The sequence below is a fragment of the Xiphophorus couchianus genome, chromosome 6 (assembly GCF_001444195.1).
Source record: "Xiphophorus couchianus chromosome 6, X_couchianus-1.0, whole genome shotgun sequence".
NCBI classification, from domain to species: Eukaryota; Metazoa; Chordata; class Actinopteri; order Cyprinodontiformes; family Poeciliidae; genus Xiphophorus; species Xiphophorus couchianus.
Genome location: NC_040233.1, coordinates 10,919,863 through 10,935,082, shown reverse-complemented (window position 1 = coordinate 10,935,082; position 15,220 = coordinate 10,919,863). Strand labels below are relative to the sequence as shown.

General features: G+C 39.7%; 1 protein-coding gene across 3 annotated transcripts; it reads left to right on the top strand.

The window, feature by feature from the left end:
* Positions 1-408: 408 nt before the first annotated feature.
* On the top strand, positions 409-15,170 carry LOC114146794 (neurabin-1-like). 3 transcript variants are annotated; one of them, XM_028021157.1, is made up of 21 exons: positions 409-678; positions 1,047-1,120; positions 1,337-1,383; positions 2,174-4,114; positions 5,898-6,030; positions 6,133-6,253; positions 6,332-6,436; positions 7,904-7,991; positions 8,080-8,241; positions 9,096-9,149; positions 9,547-9,647; positions 11,107-11,235; positions 11,348-11,444; positions 11,528-11,597; positions 11,836-11,966; positions 12,043-12,272; positions 12,374-12,439; positions 12,841-13,042; positions 13,230-13,328; positions 13,481-13,669; positions 14,626-15,170. In XM_028021157.1, exons 4-21 carry the CDS (start codon positions 2,393-2,395, stop codon positions 14,827-14,829), a joined length of 3,903 nt encoding a protein of 1,300 aa, XP_027876958.1. In that variant the 5' UTR covers positions 409-678; positions 1,047-1,120; positions 1,337-1,383; positions 2,174-2,392; the 3' UTR covers positions 14,830-15,170. The 3 variants fall into 3 exon arrangements, with proteins under 3 accessions (XP_027876958.1, XP_027876959.1, XP_027876960.1); XM_028021159.1 differs by lacking the exon at positions 13,230-13,328 and having other exon boundaries at positions 411-678; XM_028021158.1 differs by lacking the exons at positions 1,047-1,120; positions 1,337-1,383.
* The last annotated feature ends 50 nt before the right edge of the window (positions 15,171-15,220 follow it).

The following is a 15,220-nucleotide window of genomic DNA, read 5'->3' as shown; positions in this document are numbered from 1 at the left end:
TTCAAGCTTGTGGTTGGGATGTGATGAAATGTAAAACAAATGTAAAAAATCAAGCATCATCCCAACAAACGCAAGGATTTCGCAATTTCTACTCTTCTTTTTAATCATCCATTCTTTAGTTCACTCCTCACCTTCATTATCCAGGTCAACATTCTCTGCCTTCATTCTTGATTTCCTCTGCCATGCCTCAGTCACAGCATCCACCTCTCTATATTTGCTTTTCCTCTCACCATGACGTCATTCCCTCAAATTTCCTTTTTTTTTTTTTGCTTTAATTCACTATCCCCTCCCCTACCTTCCCTCTCTAAAAGTTAGCCTCATTCAGATGAAGTCTTTTCTGATTGGCCTGTATTTATAACAAGTAGGTCCCGGTGCCACATGGGAGAACGGTCTTCAGTCAGATCCAGGTCACAGCAAGCGGAACCACTCGTTTCTCTGCGTGGATCGGCCCCGTCCAGTGGAGTCCAGTCCAGTCGGTTCCGTCACAAACACAGTGTCACTTCACAGACAGACTTTGCCTCCACTGCCATCTCACAGGCACAGGTAGGCAGGAACACAAGTCAGATGGTGTTGCATCCTTGCTCATGCAGAGCAGGCGGGATCCACACAAGTTAATATTTGCAAATGGCTTGCCTCTAAACCTGGAAATACTCTGTTGGAGTTAAACAACAGACAAAGGTAAGTGGATTTATCAATGACCTGCATGCTTAGCATAAATCTAGGACGCTCTGCATATGCTGCCAAGACTGACAACATCATTGCATATGCACATAGAACAAAAACCTGCACTGCCTTCACGTGTGCGTGAAGTATTAAGCACAGCAAATGGTAGTCATCACAATGATGATACTTATTGTCACGAATGCACTTATATTGCAGGGTGTATCTGCTGTTAGTGGCTGTGCAATCTACTAATTTACCTCAGTGTTGGTACCCACTCAGCTCTGGTGGTTCGCAGTTAGTGGAGTAGTTTACACAGGATTACCAGGGGATAATCCATTTACAGCATTTAGAGACATGAGTCGCCATCTGTTTACTTATCCCAGAGAGGGAGCCGTCACCCCCGACTGACTGAAAACAAACAAGCCTGCAATGTTAGGACGGAGCTGTTCGGAGAAAAGTAAGAAATTACCTCAATCTTCTTTTTTATTTACTTCTCTGATGACCTTAAGCTGCGCGCGCACTTTAGTCGAAGGAGGTTGCGTTCACAGACTGTAGTAAATTTGCGCACTCACGTTAGTTTTGAATTTTTAATGTTAAGACTCATAAAAGCATTTATTTATAGAGGGCATTTTTTATTATTTTTAATTTAATATATTCATTCTGTTTTTTCAAGATTGGATGTGAAACCTCAGCTAGAGACAGCGTAGACATCCATACAAGGTTTGTTTGTTTGTTTGTTTGTTTGTTTGTTTGTTTGTTTGTTACTGGAGCTAAAGATTTACGGTTCCACTATAGCAGCCTTGCTAACAATTTAGCAAAATTGTCAGGGATGGGACTTTGGTAATGACTCATCCCAAATTTATGGGTGGTTCTCATCCGATCACTTTCTAAAACTTTCAGAAGCTGCCCCTTTGCCAATTTATGTATTCAATTATATATAATAAAATATTAACATTTAGAATTCAAACAAAAGCTACAAATGTATGGTTTTATTGTCCAGAAATTGCAAACTTCTAATTATGTCTGTGGCATTTGTTTTTTGGCAGATTAATTACATTTTTGTTTGTTTCGCTATTGACTCACGACGTTGTCTTCTTTAAATGTCCTCAATCGGGCATTTTTACTGACAGCGCGTCAGAGTGCACATAACAATTATGAATACGGGCCGCTGAATGAAGTAATTGCGGATACCTGTGTCAAGCAGTGCGCGGCAGCGAGGCACGGTTTGGTTTTCTTTACAGTTCTGACTATTGGAAACCTTCCACCTGCGCAGAGAGTTTAAGTAATCCTGAAAGCTTTAAAGTTTAATTTTAGCAGCGATTAAGTTGCCTGGTTGCTTCCGTTGTTTGCAATAGAACTGTGAGTTTTTCCTCGCCTGCATTGATGATCTAAACATTTAGATTCCGGTTGAACATTCGGTACAAATTTGGGAGCTTTTTCAACAAATTAATTCTTTCAGTCGAGACAACAAGCTCTTATTTGATTGTTCTTTTTTCTTTCTCTCTGTCAGGTGTAAATATGTCTTTGTGAATTGGAGAAACAGCCTGCTTGACAAATGCCCCACAAATATTGAAAATAATTGAATCATACAGATTTTATTTTATTTTTTTGCCTATTTGCAGCCACTGCAGCAACTATTTTTTGTGTGGTGCCCCTCTTTTCAGTGAGCTGTCCCATTTACAGCATTTTTTTAAACAATTTTCTTTAACCTCACATAGACTAATTGCAGATGATGCGGACAGACAGCAGAGGCCGAAGTGCCTCCCCTCACCGGATAACATACAAGTCTGACTTTCATGCTATCAAATGCACATTTGACACTGGAATTAGTCTACAAGGAGGACCCCAAACTGCTGCTGCCTGCCAGGGTTCTGCAGTGCCCTGTGACGACCTGTCCACCAGCAGCGTCACGGGGAGCCGAGGTCGGATCCAAGGCACCAGGGGTACCAAGATAAGAGAAAACATTTTTCTTCAGATGGACAGCCAGCAGTCAAGACAAGACGGTGCTCCAGTCTTGGGTTCTGGCTCCATTCCTCTCCTTTCTGCGTCGCATCCCAGCCTTCAACTCAACACTTCTCCTTTCCCTGAATCCAGGCATTCAGTCATGAGCTTCTCCCCCTCTTTTTTGAGCAGTCTAGCTAGTATTTCGTCCACAGAAAAACTACTGCAAGATAAACCATCCAGATCAGAGAAAAAAGTGGATATTGACAGAGTTGCTCTGGCTCAGAAGTTTTCGGTGACCCGGAGGCTGTTTGAGAGTAAGATGTTGGAGGTTGGCAGAGTAGGAGGAGGAGGAGAACAGGTTTTAAAACCTCAGATCATCAGAGGAAGCAAGGGGGCTGCCGTTTTAAAAGGAGAAGTAGAAAAGCTGCAAGAGGCAAGTGAGAAAATCAAAGAAAAGGATGTGTCGGATAAAGACTTATCTATAAACCACAATATAAACATAAAGGCCCCTCAAGCCGAGTCACTGATGAGGCATTATGAATCTTCAGTACTGAACGGGCCTGGTGAGGTTGCAACATCACAATCAAAGGAAGAGACGGGAGTCGGCTTGGCACCTGAGGAGACCCTGAGGGCAGAACTCGTCAACGTAAAGAATGATTCTTCAGAAAGTGACGAGAATGAAGAAGAGAGAGTGCAGAAGGACAAATACTGTACAAAAGGTGAGATCGAAATGCATCTGAACAAAGCTGATGAGGAAGATCAGAAAGCCTCGGTAGGTGACGTCTTTGAGGAGGATGTCTTTGTGGAAACACCTGAAAGTCTTCATACATTCACTGAAGGAAGAGATAATCTAATCACTTCCTCAGAACAGCACACAGAGTTATCAAAAGACGTGCAGTGGAAAACAACTGGGAATGGAGGGGAACGGAGAGGAGACATGTATCAGCAGGTGAACAAACAATGGGAGGGCGGAAGGGAGGAGGAGCAGCACAGACACTTCACTGCACAAACTAAGAAGAATCAAACAGAAGAAAGTGAAGACGAGGAGAAAACCACTGATGGTGGATTTAGAGAAAGTGCTGCTGGATTAGAGGTTTTGATCCAAGAGATGTTTTCTGACAAGGAAGGAGGGGGGAAGGTGGAAGGTGGAGAAGAAGGCTTTAGACACAGTCAAAGAACGGAAATCAAAGAAGGCACAACATCAGAGAATATTGTCACTGAGAAGATGATGCATGTTTCATGTAGCGATGGAGAAGGAGGCAAAGATGACCAAACGGAAGCTGTCTGTGGGATTGAGACCAGAGCTTTTTGGTACGATAAGGACTCCCAGTCTCATCCAGAGCTCTCAGCATCATTACAAGAAGAACAGGAAAGCTGTATGAAGGGAGGAAACCAGCTTGCAGCAGAATATGAGGAGATTCCCGGTGTGCCTGAACTGGACTGTCAGAATGAGGATTCACCAGAGGCTGCTAAAAGGAAGGTTAGGTTCTCCACAGCACCAATCAAGGTAATGCTATAGTGGAAAATATTACGCCAATTTCAACTATTTAAGTTTAATTAGCTTTTTGTCTGAGATGGAAATTGTTTCATTTACATGTTTGTAACTGGCAGCTCCTTCAGCTGTTAGAGGTCGTAGCCCAAAGCTATGCTTTTTTATCTATTAGGGGAGAAGAACAGGCAGGAGCCTACATGCCTCAGTCTGTCAGCATCATGCTCAGAGCTACTTTTACATAAATGCACTAAAACTCCTGCGTACTGACAGAAATCTGTTGCCACCACTGATAAAAACATGTAAAAGGCCTGAAATCGAATCCTCAAAGACTGTAAAATCCAGCCTTTAATTTTAGAGCTTTTTAAATAATATAATTTATAATTGCCTCATAATATTCCACAAGGTTGGTGGCTACAGAGAAACTAAAGATTTTTGTAGTCTTTAGATTGTCCTCTGGTTTTCTGTAAGATTTAGGCTTTGGGACTGAGATGGACATGGAAGAAGGCCATCTCAGTCCAAAACTGAGACAAGGTTCCCAGTCCTTTGAAGGATCCTCCACCCCTTCTTAGCAGTGGTGAAATACATGTATGTTTTACTTCATATCCATTGTGTGTGTTTACACCAACCCTGCTAGTGTATTTCCTGCTTAGTTTTATTCTCATCTGGGCAAAATATAAAATTAAAGTCTCAGTGAAGCTAACCAAAATCAACATGTTTGCAATTCTAATAGGATAGAAATTATTTCCGCCCAGGTCTCACTTCTAAACAGCTAGTTGGCATGGTAATAGTGTCTTATGGTTGCTATAGAGATGTGTTTACCTCAATATACCCTTTGCTGCAGGACTCTAAAACTAAACCTTGGATATTTTATTTCACGTCCTCTACCACCCTGTTCACTTCTCGCCTTGTCACATCTCCAGATAGAGCTGCACAGTATACCCATCCACACTCATCATCGCAGTATTATTGTGTGCACTACTGCGATCACAAAGAACTGCTTTGATTCAGTTATTGGTTGGACATCACTTTTAAATTTGGGTCTAACCTCCTGTCTGCACCAGTAACTTGATGAAGCTCATGGAGGCTGCTACACACATTATGTAATGTACCATCCTGCTCCGTGGTGGCAGATAAGTGAACATCTGTGGTTATGCAGTCTAGTGGCTGGTACTGCGCTTCAGTGTCATGTCATATTTTTACCATGTGGAATCAGAAAGTTATTACTCACCGATGAAAAGTTTGTGAAAGTAAAGCATAAATCAGAATTAATTGCTTCAGTAACATGTATTTCAAAGCAATTGTTAAGGGTACCAACAATTATAACAATTGCAATTTCTTGTTCATTGAATAAATACATTCAAATTAAAGGCAGAATCTCAGTGTGGGTTATGCTACTACAGTAAAAGACTAATTTATTTTAAGGCTCTTTACACATCAAATCTCGATTAAGAATGATTGTAGCAGAAGACACTGTAGTAACGTAGCGTCCCGTATTGCGTCAGGACATCTGAGATCTTTAGCAATCCTATAATTATGCGCATACCATATGCTCTCTGTAACACTTCCCAAGTCTCTCGCCTCACACACTGTCATTGACAGATTTTCCAGGCATAAACAGTGTCTTCTGGTGTCAGTAACTGCAGATGGTTCTTTTTACAGTTGGCTCATTTATTAAATATGAGTGTATAAAACAGCTATTTCAGAAAGTCAGTTCCTTTTTTTTTTTTCTTCCATCAGTGTTTATCTCAGCTGAGGTCTCCATAGGGTTTTTGAATTGGACATTTATTGTGATTTTCAGGTGTACAGCACATATTCCAACGCAGATTACGACAGACACAATGAGGACATCGATCCAGTGTCCGCTTCGGCTGAGTTTGAGCTGGAAAAGAGAGTGGAGAGGATGGATGTTTTTCCAGTGGACATAGAAAAAGGTTTGTGCCTACTTTTTGCCTGATGTCCATGGTAAAAGCGCCTAGGCCAGAAAAGTTGAAAATGCCAGGTCATATTGGTTTTCTTGCTCCCGCCACCTCCAGGAGTGGACGGACTGGGCATTAGTATCATCGGAATGGGTGTAGGGGCTGACCAGGGGCTGGAAAAACTGGGAATCTTTGTTAAAACAATCACAGAAGGAGGAGCAACCCACAAGGATGGAAGGTAAAATTGCACATAATTAATTTGGAAGGTTATGAAAATCAAAAACAATATTTCCCCCCAACCCCCTGTGCTTGTTAGGATTCAGGTGAACGATCAGATCGTGGAAGTGGACGGCGTAAGTCTGGTTGGAGTTTCCCAGCTGTTCGCCGCTACAGTCCTTAAAAACACATCAGGCCTGGTCAAGTAAGTAATTTTAAAAATGAAGCAAACTTGATTTTCTTCAGACAGTCAAATGTTTGCTTTTTATTTAAAAGTTGCACATATTTGGAAGCTTGTCAACACAGTGCAAGTTTGACCTCAATGTCGATGACCCAGTGTAAAACAAAAAAAAGTCTGAAACATTAATCACTATAGACTTTTAAGACTTCTTAAGGCCTATTGTAAGAGATTATTTTTAGATGAAGTGAGATAAATATAACCTTCCATCCCCCTTCCTTTCCTGATGTTTTTTTTTCATTAGTAGATGTAGAAATGCACTGACAGGAACAAAGGATGTAAAAATAGAACCCTTAATACCTACAGTGAGTTTACACATTAGATCCTGTATGTCTTGATAGTCTGGAAATTTGAACAAACCCTTCCAATCAAATGTATCTTATTACTTTTTAAATAGAAACTGAGTAAATTTTTCTCTTGCAGAAGTTCTGTTTTCCTCGTTTGCGACACATGTTTCAGACCATCACATTGTAATGTCATAGAAATTGTATAAATACAAAGTCAGTTTGCAAATAAGGACTTATTAAAGCTGCAGTATGCAATTTTTATAAACATATTATATATATATGTAAACTGTCACTATGTTGTGACAGCTGAATCAATAAATAAGGAAAAACCGAACTTGCCTAGCAACATGACTTAGGCTTAAAGCTCTATAGAAGGTTGCTGACATCTGTCTGGATGGGGCTATAAAAAAAAATTTTGATAACCACCATACTCAAATTATGTGGAAGTGGGAAAACGTAGAACAGCTCTAACAGCATTTGGATAAAAGTTAAGCGTGAATAAACAGGCTTTAGAGGACATGTTACTGACATCTCTCATAGCAGCACACCAGAGACGCCATGGCCTGTTGTGCAAGTCAAGTCCCTATTTGTTCTTGTTGCTTTATGTCCTTCCTGTCAGCTGCTGTGCAGCTCCAAAGCCATGTGGCCATCCTAAAGATTGAAAAAAAAACCTCCTATAGATCACATGTAAACTAAAATAAGCAGCTGAAGGGTCAAATCCAGCTTTTCTAGGGTCTGAATGAAATGCCAGCCTGTGTGCTTTAACCAGGACAACGGTGAAAATAGCAACCGTAAAATTGGACACATAAAGACATAGAGAGGAAAATTGTTGTGTTGACCCCATTCAGCTGCTGTTGCCTGCTGGGAATCATTCGTGTGTGGCATGATCCTATTTTCACAGCTTTTGTGCCGTATTCTCAACACATAATTGACTTTATAGAGTTTAAAGCTCTCTAATCCATGACAGGCCAAGTCTGTTATGTATGTTGGGTTATTCTAATTGTTTAGCATCCAATCATTGCTGTCATTAACACCTGTGCTCCACATTTGAGGTGCAGGAGGCTATCCCATGATGCAGTGTGAAAAGGTGTCTCAGAGTAAGGAGTAATCGTTTGCAGGTGTGACAGATTTGTTTTTTTCTGTGCAGGTTTTTGATTGGCCGAGAGAAGGAAGGGGTGGAGAGTGAGGTGGCAAGACTAATCAACGAGAGTCTGGAAATGGACAAAACAAAACAGGTTTCTTTAGGGTGATTTTTTTTTTCTTTAAGAAAGAAAAAAGAAAATATTTCATTATACTGTTTTTTGGTTTTTCCTGCATTTGAAGAGAGAACGCCGAAGCAGTGCCGATGAGGACAATGATGGCAGTGTGTCAGAGAGAGACTCGATCTTTGAGGAGGAAGAAGTGGAGGAGGATGAGGATGAAGAGGAAGATGCGTCTGTTTTGTCCAGTCTGGACAACTACCAACTCTGTCTCAAATACCAGCAGGTACAACTCCTTGATCAGATAAGATTTACTTTATCTAATCTTGATTAGATAAAGTAAATCAAAATTGCTCCCTCCATTTTCCAAATGGAGTCCCGTGTGAAATATTAAGTTTTTCACGAACCACTTTAGTAAAAGAAATTTTAAAACAACTTTACATGAGAACTTGTATGGTTAGTGTTGGGACACAAAAGCAGAAGATATTTTAAAATAACCCATTGTTTTTAAGAGTTGATTGAACTATTCAATTTGTTTTATTTATGTTTTTTAGCTCATGGTGTTTCAAGAAATATGACTCCAAAATCCTAAATGAGCACATAAAACTTAGTAATGGAACCAGTAAAAAAAATAAAATAAAATGAAGCATAATAATTATTGCTTAATCAGCCTGGCATATAAACCACATGCACAGTATGATACAACCTAAATCTGTTGTTGTAGTATTTGAAAGTACAAATTAGCAAATTGCATTTCACATTGATTTTCACATGTGAATCTAGATTATATCTAATTTTGTTTATATCATTCTCGGATCAGATTTCTAACTTCAGAGCCATTAGAACTAAATCACCTTTGTCTCTTTTTAGTTGAACCCACTCCACCACACTTCTGATATGTTTCTGGTGAAACAAAGACTGATCTGCTTAACGAATTGGTCTTTTGACTCTTCATTCTTATTACTTTGTTTATGTTTACCTCGAAAATAACCAAAAGCAGTTCTAAGGACTACTTAAAGCATTCCAACAGTCCTACTTGTGGTGGTACTTGTGCCATATTTTAAAAATATAACAAGCTGTAATCGCAGCAGCAGCTTGCATGACTATGTCCAAACTGATTCATGTGCATCTTTTTAACAGCTTCAGTCCAAACTGAGAAGCAGAACAGCTCTGCTGCACCGAGCTAAAGAGAAGGTAGGTGAGATTTGAATCTCGCACACAGACCTATAACTGTACTCGTTGTAAGACGCTACCTTTGTGTCCAGATTTGGAAACAGCCTGACCCATTTAACTGGGTATGAGATGGCTCATGCCCAGTTATTAGGCCAGTTATTCCAACTCTGAGCCACGTCAGTCCCACTCTCCAGCCTGTGCCTTGATGTAATCACCACTGTAGATATGACTGGGTTTTCAAAGCCCTTCAAAAAAAAAAGAAGAAAAAAATCATCTTGTTTTATATGAATACTTTTTTTTTATTTGTGCTGAAACAGTTTGGAGTTCATATGTTCTCCTAAAGGAATTGTCTCTGTTGCAATAATATACTGTAAGCTTCCTTTCTAAAGTCTCTTTATTTTTTCTGCTTTTATGCCAGTTAAAGGCATGGGAGGAGCAGCGAGCCCGTTGGCAGAGCCTGAGAGCCGAGTTGGAACAAAGAGCACAGGCTGGAGAGGAGAAAGCAGAGAAACTAGAGAAGTACGCTGATGGTTTGTCATAAGTGTGTTTGGCTGGGAGTGGACTTCAGGCTTAACACTGGAACTGCCAACAGGGCCAATCCCCCGTAGAACCACCAGAGGGCCTCATTTTGAACGTGTGTCCATAAAAGCCTGAAAGAGGCAGTTTATTTTTTTCATAGTACAGTCTAGTTGAGCAAAATATTTTTGTTCTTTTTTTTTTTTAATACAGTGAAAATATTGTTTTTAAATGTTGCTTTGGAGCACCAGGAACAAAGTAATATCTGATTATGCTACACTTCTGTTTTAAGCTCAGGCCAAAAAATAATTACAACTTAAATCTTAATCTCCCTTTTTTACTTTTTGTTTCATTCTTTAAATGCATCATAGTTACACATTTGCTAAGAAACATTTCTAAGATTACAGAAATGAAGACAATAACATAGTGCCAACTTCTTTTAAATCAAGATTTATTGCTCTTTTCCTTTAAACTAAGCTATTGTGATATGGTGTGCACTTGCAGAAACTGTTCTTTAAATAAATTTGGCATATATATATCTATATATATATATATAGATATATATATATATGTGTGTGTGTGTGTGTGTGTGTAACTTTTTTTTCTATAGCCACATAATGAGAACTTATTTCTAACATAAGAATGTAACAGGACATTATTATTGCTAACTTTACCACTATTACACTTTCAGGAGTAATAGTAATATATTACTATTACTATAGTAATATATAATATATTATATATATATAATATATATGTAATAGTAATATATTACTATTACACCTTCAGGAGTAATAGTAGTTTCAGTATCTTAATCTTTGGCCAGGTTCATATTGATCACTGACCTCATTCTGTTTAGATTCCTCCCATATTCATCATAATCCATATCACTTGTGCTCATGTTTCAAATTTATTCTTTGTTCATGTTTCAACTACTTCCTCTAATCCGTAGTCTGCAAATCCAGTCCTTGAGTGTCCCCGAACTGCAACTTTTAGATGCATCCCCTCTCACACACACCTGAATCAATCTTTTAATCGAGGTGTTTTGGAGCAGGGGTAATTTTTCATCATGTATTTGAACAATTCTTTGTCCGAATTGACAAAAAAATTGTCGTTATCTTCAAGTGTTCTGGATTATGGTGTTGCCATAGCAACAAACCATTTGGTCCAGCACCTGCTAAGCGTGCAACATTTTATATTGATATTTGGTAGGTTGAAATGATCCCCTTGGTGGTTCTAGGTATCCATGCTTTTTACTCAAATTTTATGACAAATATCCCATATTTGAAGAGATATTAGAGAAAGAATGAGGAAAAGGCAGAAAAGTAAACATATTTGGATCAGTTTAAGAGACTTGCGAAGGGAAGATTAAGATGTACCCCTCATATAGTGTTATGGCTGTAGTCAGCAGAATGATGTTGTTGGTTGTGAACATGGTAATAAGACTTGCTCTAATTGTTAGCTACTGGCAAGAGGCCCAAACGCTATGCAGAGTCGTGAGTCAGCGACTGGCCGATACCCAGGGCCAAACAGAAAGCCTGGAGGTCAAATACGGCAAAGCCAAGAGACTGGTCAGAGATTACCAGAGCAGGTATGATCGAAATACAGTATTATTATTTTTTTCAACTGTATGTACCTCGTATGACTTTGTCTATATAGCAAGTTAGAAAGTTGCAGCAAAAATGTCTAATTTCTCCCCCCAGAGAAGAGGAGATGGACAAAAAACTTGCAGATATGACTAATGACATGGAGGAGAGAGAAAAGCAGCACAGAGAAACTATAGAAAGGCTACAGACCCAGGTGAGGGGGAGATATTATAAGTCTGTGTGGATTCATTTCCTTCATGGCTCCTGATTCTTTCATTGTTTCTCGTTATTTATCAGATAGCTCAGCTTGAAGGAAAAGAGCCTGAACTAGAAAAAAGGAACCACACCATGGACCCTTCAGTCACAGGTCTGTATGTCGAGAGGAACTAGATAAACATTCTTTAAATGCATCAGACAGTGGCATTTATGTTTTTTTTATTAAACTATGATAAATGTTAATGCTTGATGCACATATAGGGATACTCTTGTTTCATTTGTAGTGGTTTGATAAAATTTCTACCTGTATCAAGTATTGCTATGCGTTTTAAAAGATCAAAGTAAAATTTTGTATGCCAAAAACAATAAAAGAAATCTGTTTTTCTCAGATTGGTATCTTCCAGTTCCTAATAGTGGACGTCTTGACTCCAGCGCTCACATAGCACGAGCTCAGCTAGCCCAGAAATCAAAACGCAACCCACCGTCGCGGGACAAACTCAGAGAGAGCTTCAAAAAACAGGTAAGAGAATTAAAAAAAATATGTCTCTGTTTAAAAACTTGCTTATTCTAACTGGTCCACCTGTTTTCTGTTGTAGCAGGAGGAAGTCATCGTTAAACCACAGGAGAGTCTGTCTCTGTCCACTTCCACAGTAGTCCAAAGCAACAGAAGTGACCGGTCCAGTACCTCCACTTCCTCAGCACTTAGTCCACAGCCGACCAGCACTCCCCTCTCAACCCCATCCATCTACATCCGCGACTCTGTCACATCCTCGCCACGCAAATCCTCAGCATCCAGAAAGTCCAGAAGTATCTTTCCAAACTTGAGGTTGAGGATTTCACATGCTCTAAACTCTTCTAGAGCAAATGTAACTATATGATTTAGAGTTGTCTTTACTGTACTTGAACTCTGCAATTTCTTTTCTTCAGTGGCCTTCGGAAGTCGCTTAGCAAAAAGAGAAGTGAAAAATGCAGCAGGAAATCAGCCAACAGCAGGTGTGGAAATGTTCTTCCGATCCCTAAATGACTAAATCTTGGATGCCTTTATTTTACAAATGGTAATTGGGTTGAGTCATTTCTTAGGTAGGCCGGTTCTGAGGTATGAACCAGGCTTTACGACTTTTAAGATCTCGCCAGGCTTTTTATACTTTTTTTTTGAAGAAGAAGAAGAATAAATACTTCATGCATATACTGTAACTCTCGTACTCATGTTCTTACTGATATTTACTGTTAATCTGAAATCAGTGTTATTCCTTTTGTATTTGTATCAATTCACTTTATTACAGTTGTTTTCTGAGGGGTTTTTTTTCCATCTTAGATAAATTATGCCAAAAGGATACAGGCAAACCCTGTTTTCTTGTAACTTCAGAGGCTTGTAACAACTTTACTGTCTCCAGCGGGTCATGTGGTGATCTAATCGACGAGCCGCTAGAGGTTTCCCCATCTGGCTTGTTTAACTCTGTGCCCTCCTGCTTGCACCTACCCTGGTTTGGGGACAGAGGGAAAGAAAAAGAGGAGGGGGAGCAAAACAGGCAAAGGCTGCGATCGGTGTCCAGCAGCAGTTTGCCTCATCTTACCACAGCAGACAGAAGAGATCAGGTAAGGACCTTCTTCTGTTGTTATAATGGTTCCCTGGTTATGGACGCTCCCAGCTTTTCAGCCTAATTGTGTTTCTACACATCTTGTTAGAAATAGCATTTCACTCTAAAATAAGCATCCATGCTTGGTAAGCATGCAGCAGATGTTAAGTATGTAGGTACTCTGGGAGTCTTTCTTCTGGTTCTAGAGCATTGGCTCTCCGGTGGACAGCTCCAGCATGGTGGGCCACGTTTCTGATCACTCCCTCTCTGGACATTCTCACACTTGCACCTTTTCCTCCTCTGAGGTAAGGCTGTCCTCTTCCTTCTGTCCCTTTTTTTCCTTCCCTCTCTCCCTGTGGAGCAATTAGTCTAGACAGTTTTTTTTTTCTCCAAACGTTCTCTGCTTCGTTTAGTTACAGTTTCCTTTTTCTTTCTCACTTCTCTGATCTCCCATCAGACGTTGGACGACTATCCAATTCCTAACAACAATAATAATCGCTGGCAGTGCCAGCCTCTCTCTGAGTGGAACAACCAACAGGTCTGTCTGTGGCTCATCAGCATGAGCATGAATAGGTACACCAAAGAGTTCACTGCCAGAGAGGTGGATGGCACACAGTTGCTCCATATGGACAGTCAGAAACTCAAGGTGAGAAAAACCCTGAAGCCTACGACTTTTAGCGTCAGTAATCGCTTCTCTGAAATTGCTGTACTGTTGAATTATATCTTTATCTACACGTTACACACTGTGGCTTGGACCTCTTCAGATTCATCACATTACAACCATAAAGCTCGTTGTATTTTACTGGATTTTGTCATCTAATAAAATTGTTCTTTGGAGGAGAGGTAAAAAGATAATTATTTTCAAAGCTTTTAACAAATAAAAATCTGAAAGGTGGGACATTTGTCTGTAGGACTGCCTCTTGTTCCAAATTGGGGGTAATGTCCTCTAGTTTTTTTTGTTTGTTTGTTTGTTTGGGGGGGGGTTTTGTTGCAAAATTTATGAAACTCTGTTAGTTTAGACTGAGAAGTGAAATTGTTGGAGCCACATATGACTTGCCCATTAACCTTTCCAGACCGAAAGGATCGTCCACGATCCAGCCAAATTTGCTGTACCGTAATTCTGCCACACTTTGCGCTATCTGAAAAAAATCCAGTGGTTTCTGAAAGAGGAGACGTTGCGTTTCCTGCCAATATTATTAAATACATTTAATAATATTATATTAAATTAATCTGAGGTGCACTCATTTAATAGACGGTGAATTGCAAAATTAATTGCTAGATATTGAAAGTTCCAAGTTATGGATAAATGGGCAAATATATTTACTCATAGGACATTTAAAGAGCTGCATACAGTTAAAATAAGCAGAAATATCCAGGTGGATGTTTGAAACTTGGGTCGTAAAGGGTTAATAGGCAGGAATTCTTGGTGATACCTGAAAACATGTTCCTTCCCAAGTCCCATTTGCGAGGTCTTCCATCAGAGCCAATGCATCGATTGCACAACGTTAGGCACAAGAGTTTTTAGATGGTTACAGCAATGAGTCTGATTGCCTCACACCTTGTTACATTTTATGTTGATCTGTGGTACACGCCCTCCAACAGGCTCTCGGTGTGTCAAATCAAAATGACCGCTCTGTCCTCAAGAAGAAACTGAAGGAAATGAGAAGAGAGGAGAAGGATCAAAGGAAAGAAGGAAAGAAGCTGAAGGAGGGTGAAGGCGGGGAGAGAGCAAGGATGCTGAGTGACACGTCTGTAAATGATGTCGGCGGGTGTGGCAAAACCGTAAGAACAGAGTCTCTGTTGTAAAACCAGCTTGAGAGGTGAAATCACCTGCAGCACCAGCATTTTTGGAATGGAAACCAGTCTTTTGTGTTAATAGAAATGGATAGATCTACTTCACACATCTTGTTTTTAAATGCATCACGGGAGCTTATTTGGATCTCTACCACAGATTGAGTCCAGCATCATGATTCAGACAAATTAAATGTATTTAACTGGGAAGTGTGTAATTACCCATCTTGCAGCGCTGGGTTTTTAATCAAGTGTTATTTATTCTTCAAATTATTTTTAAATGTGTGCTGATTTTTGCACTCAGGAATTTGCTGTAAATGCTTTTTTGTGTGTTTTAATAAATGATTTAAACTGCATTGCATTGCTTGATATTCTCATTTAACAAAATATGAATGGGGAAACACAA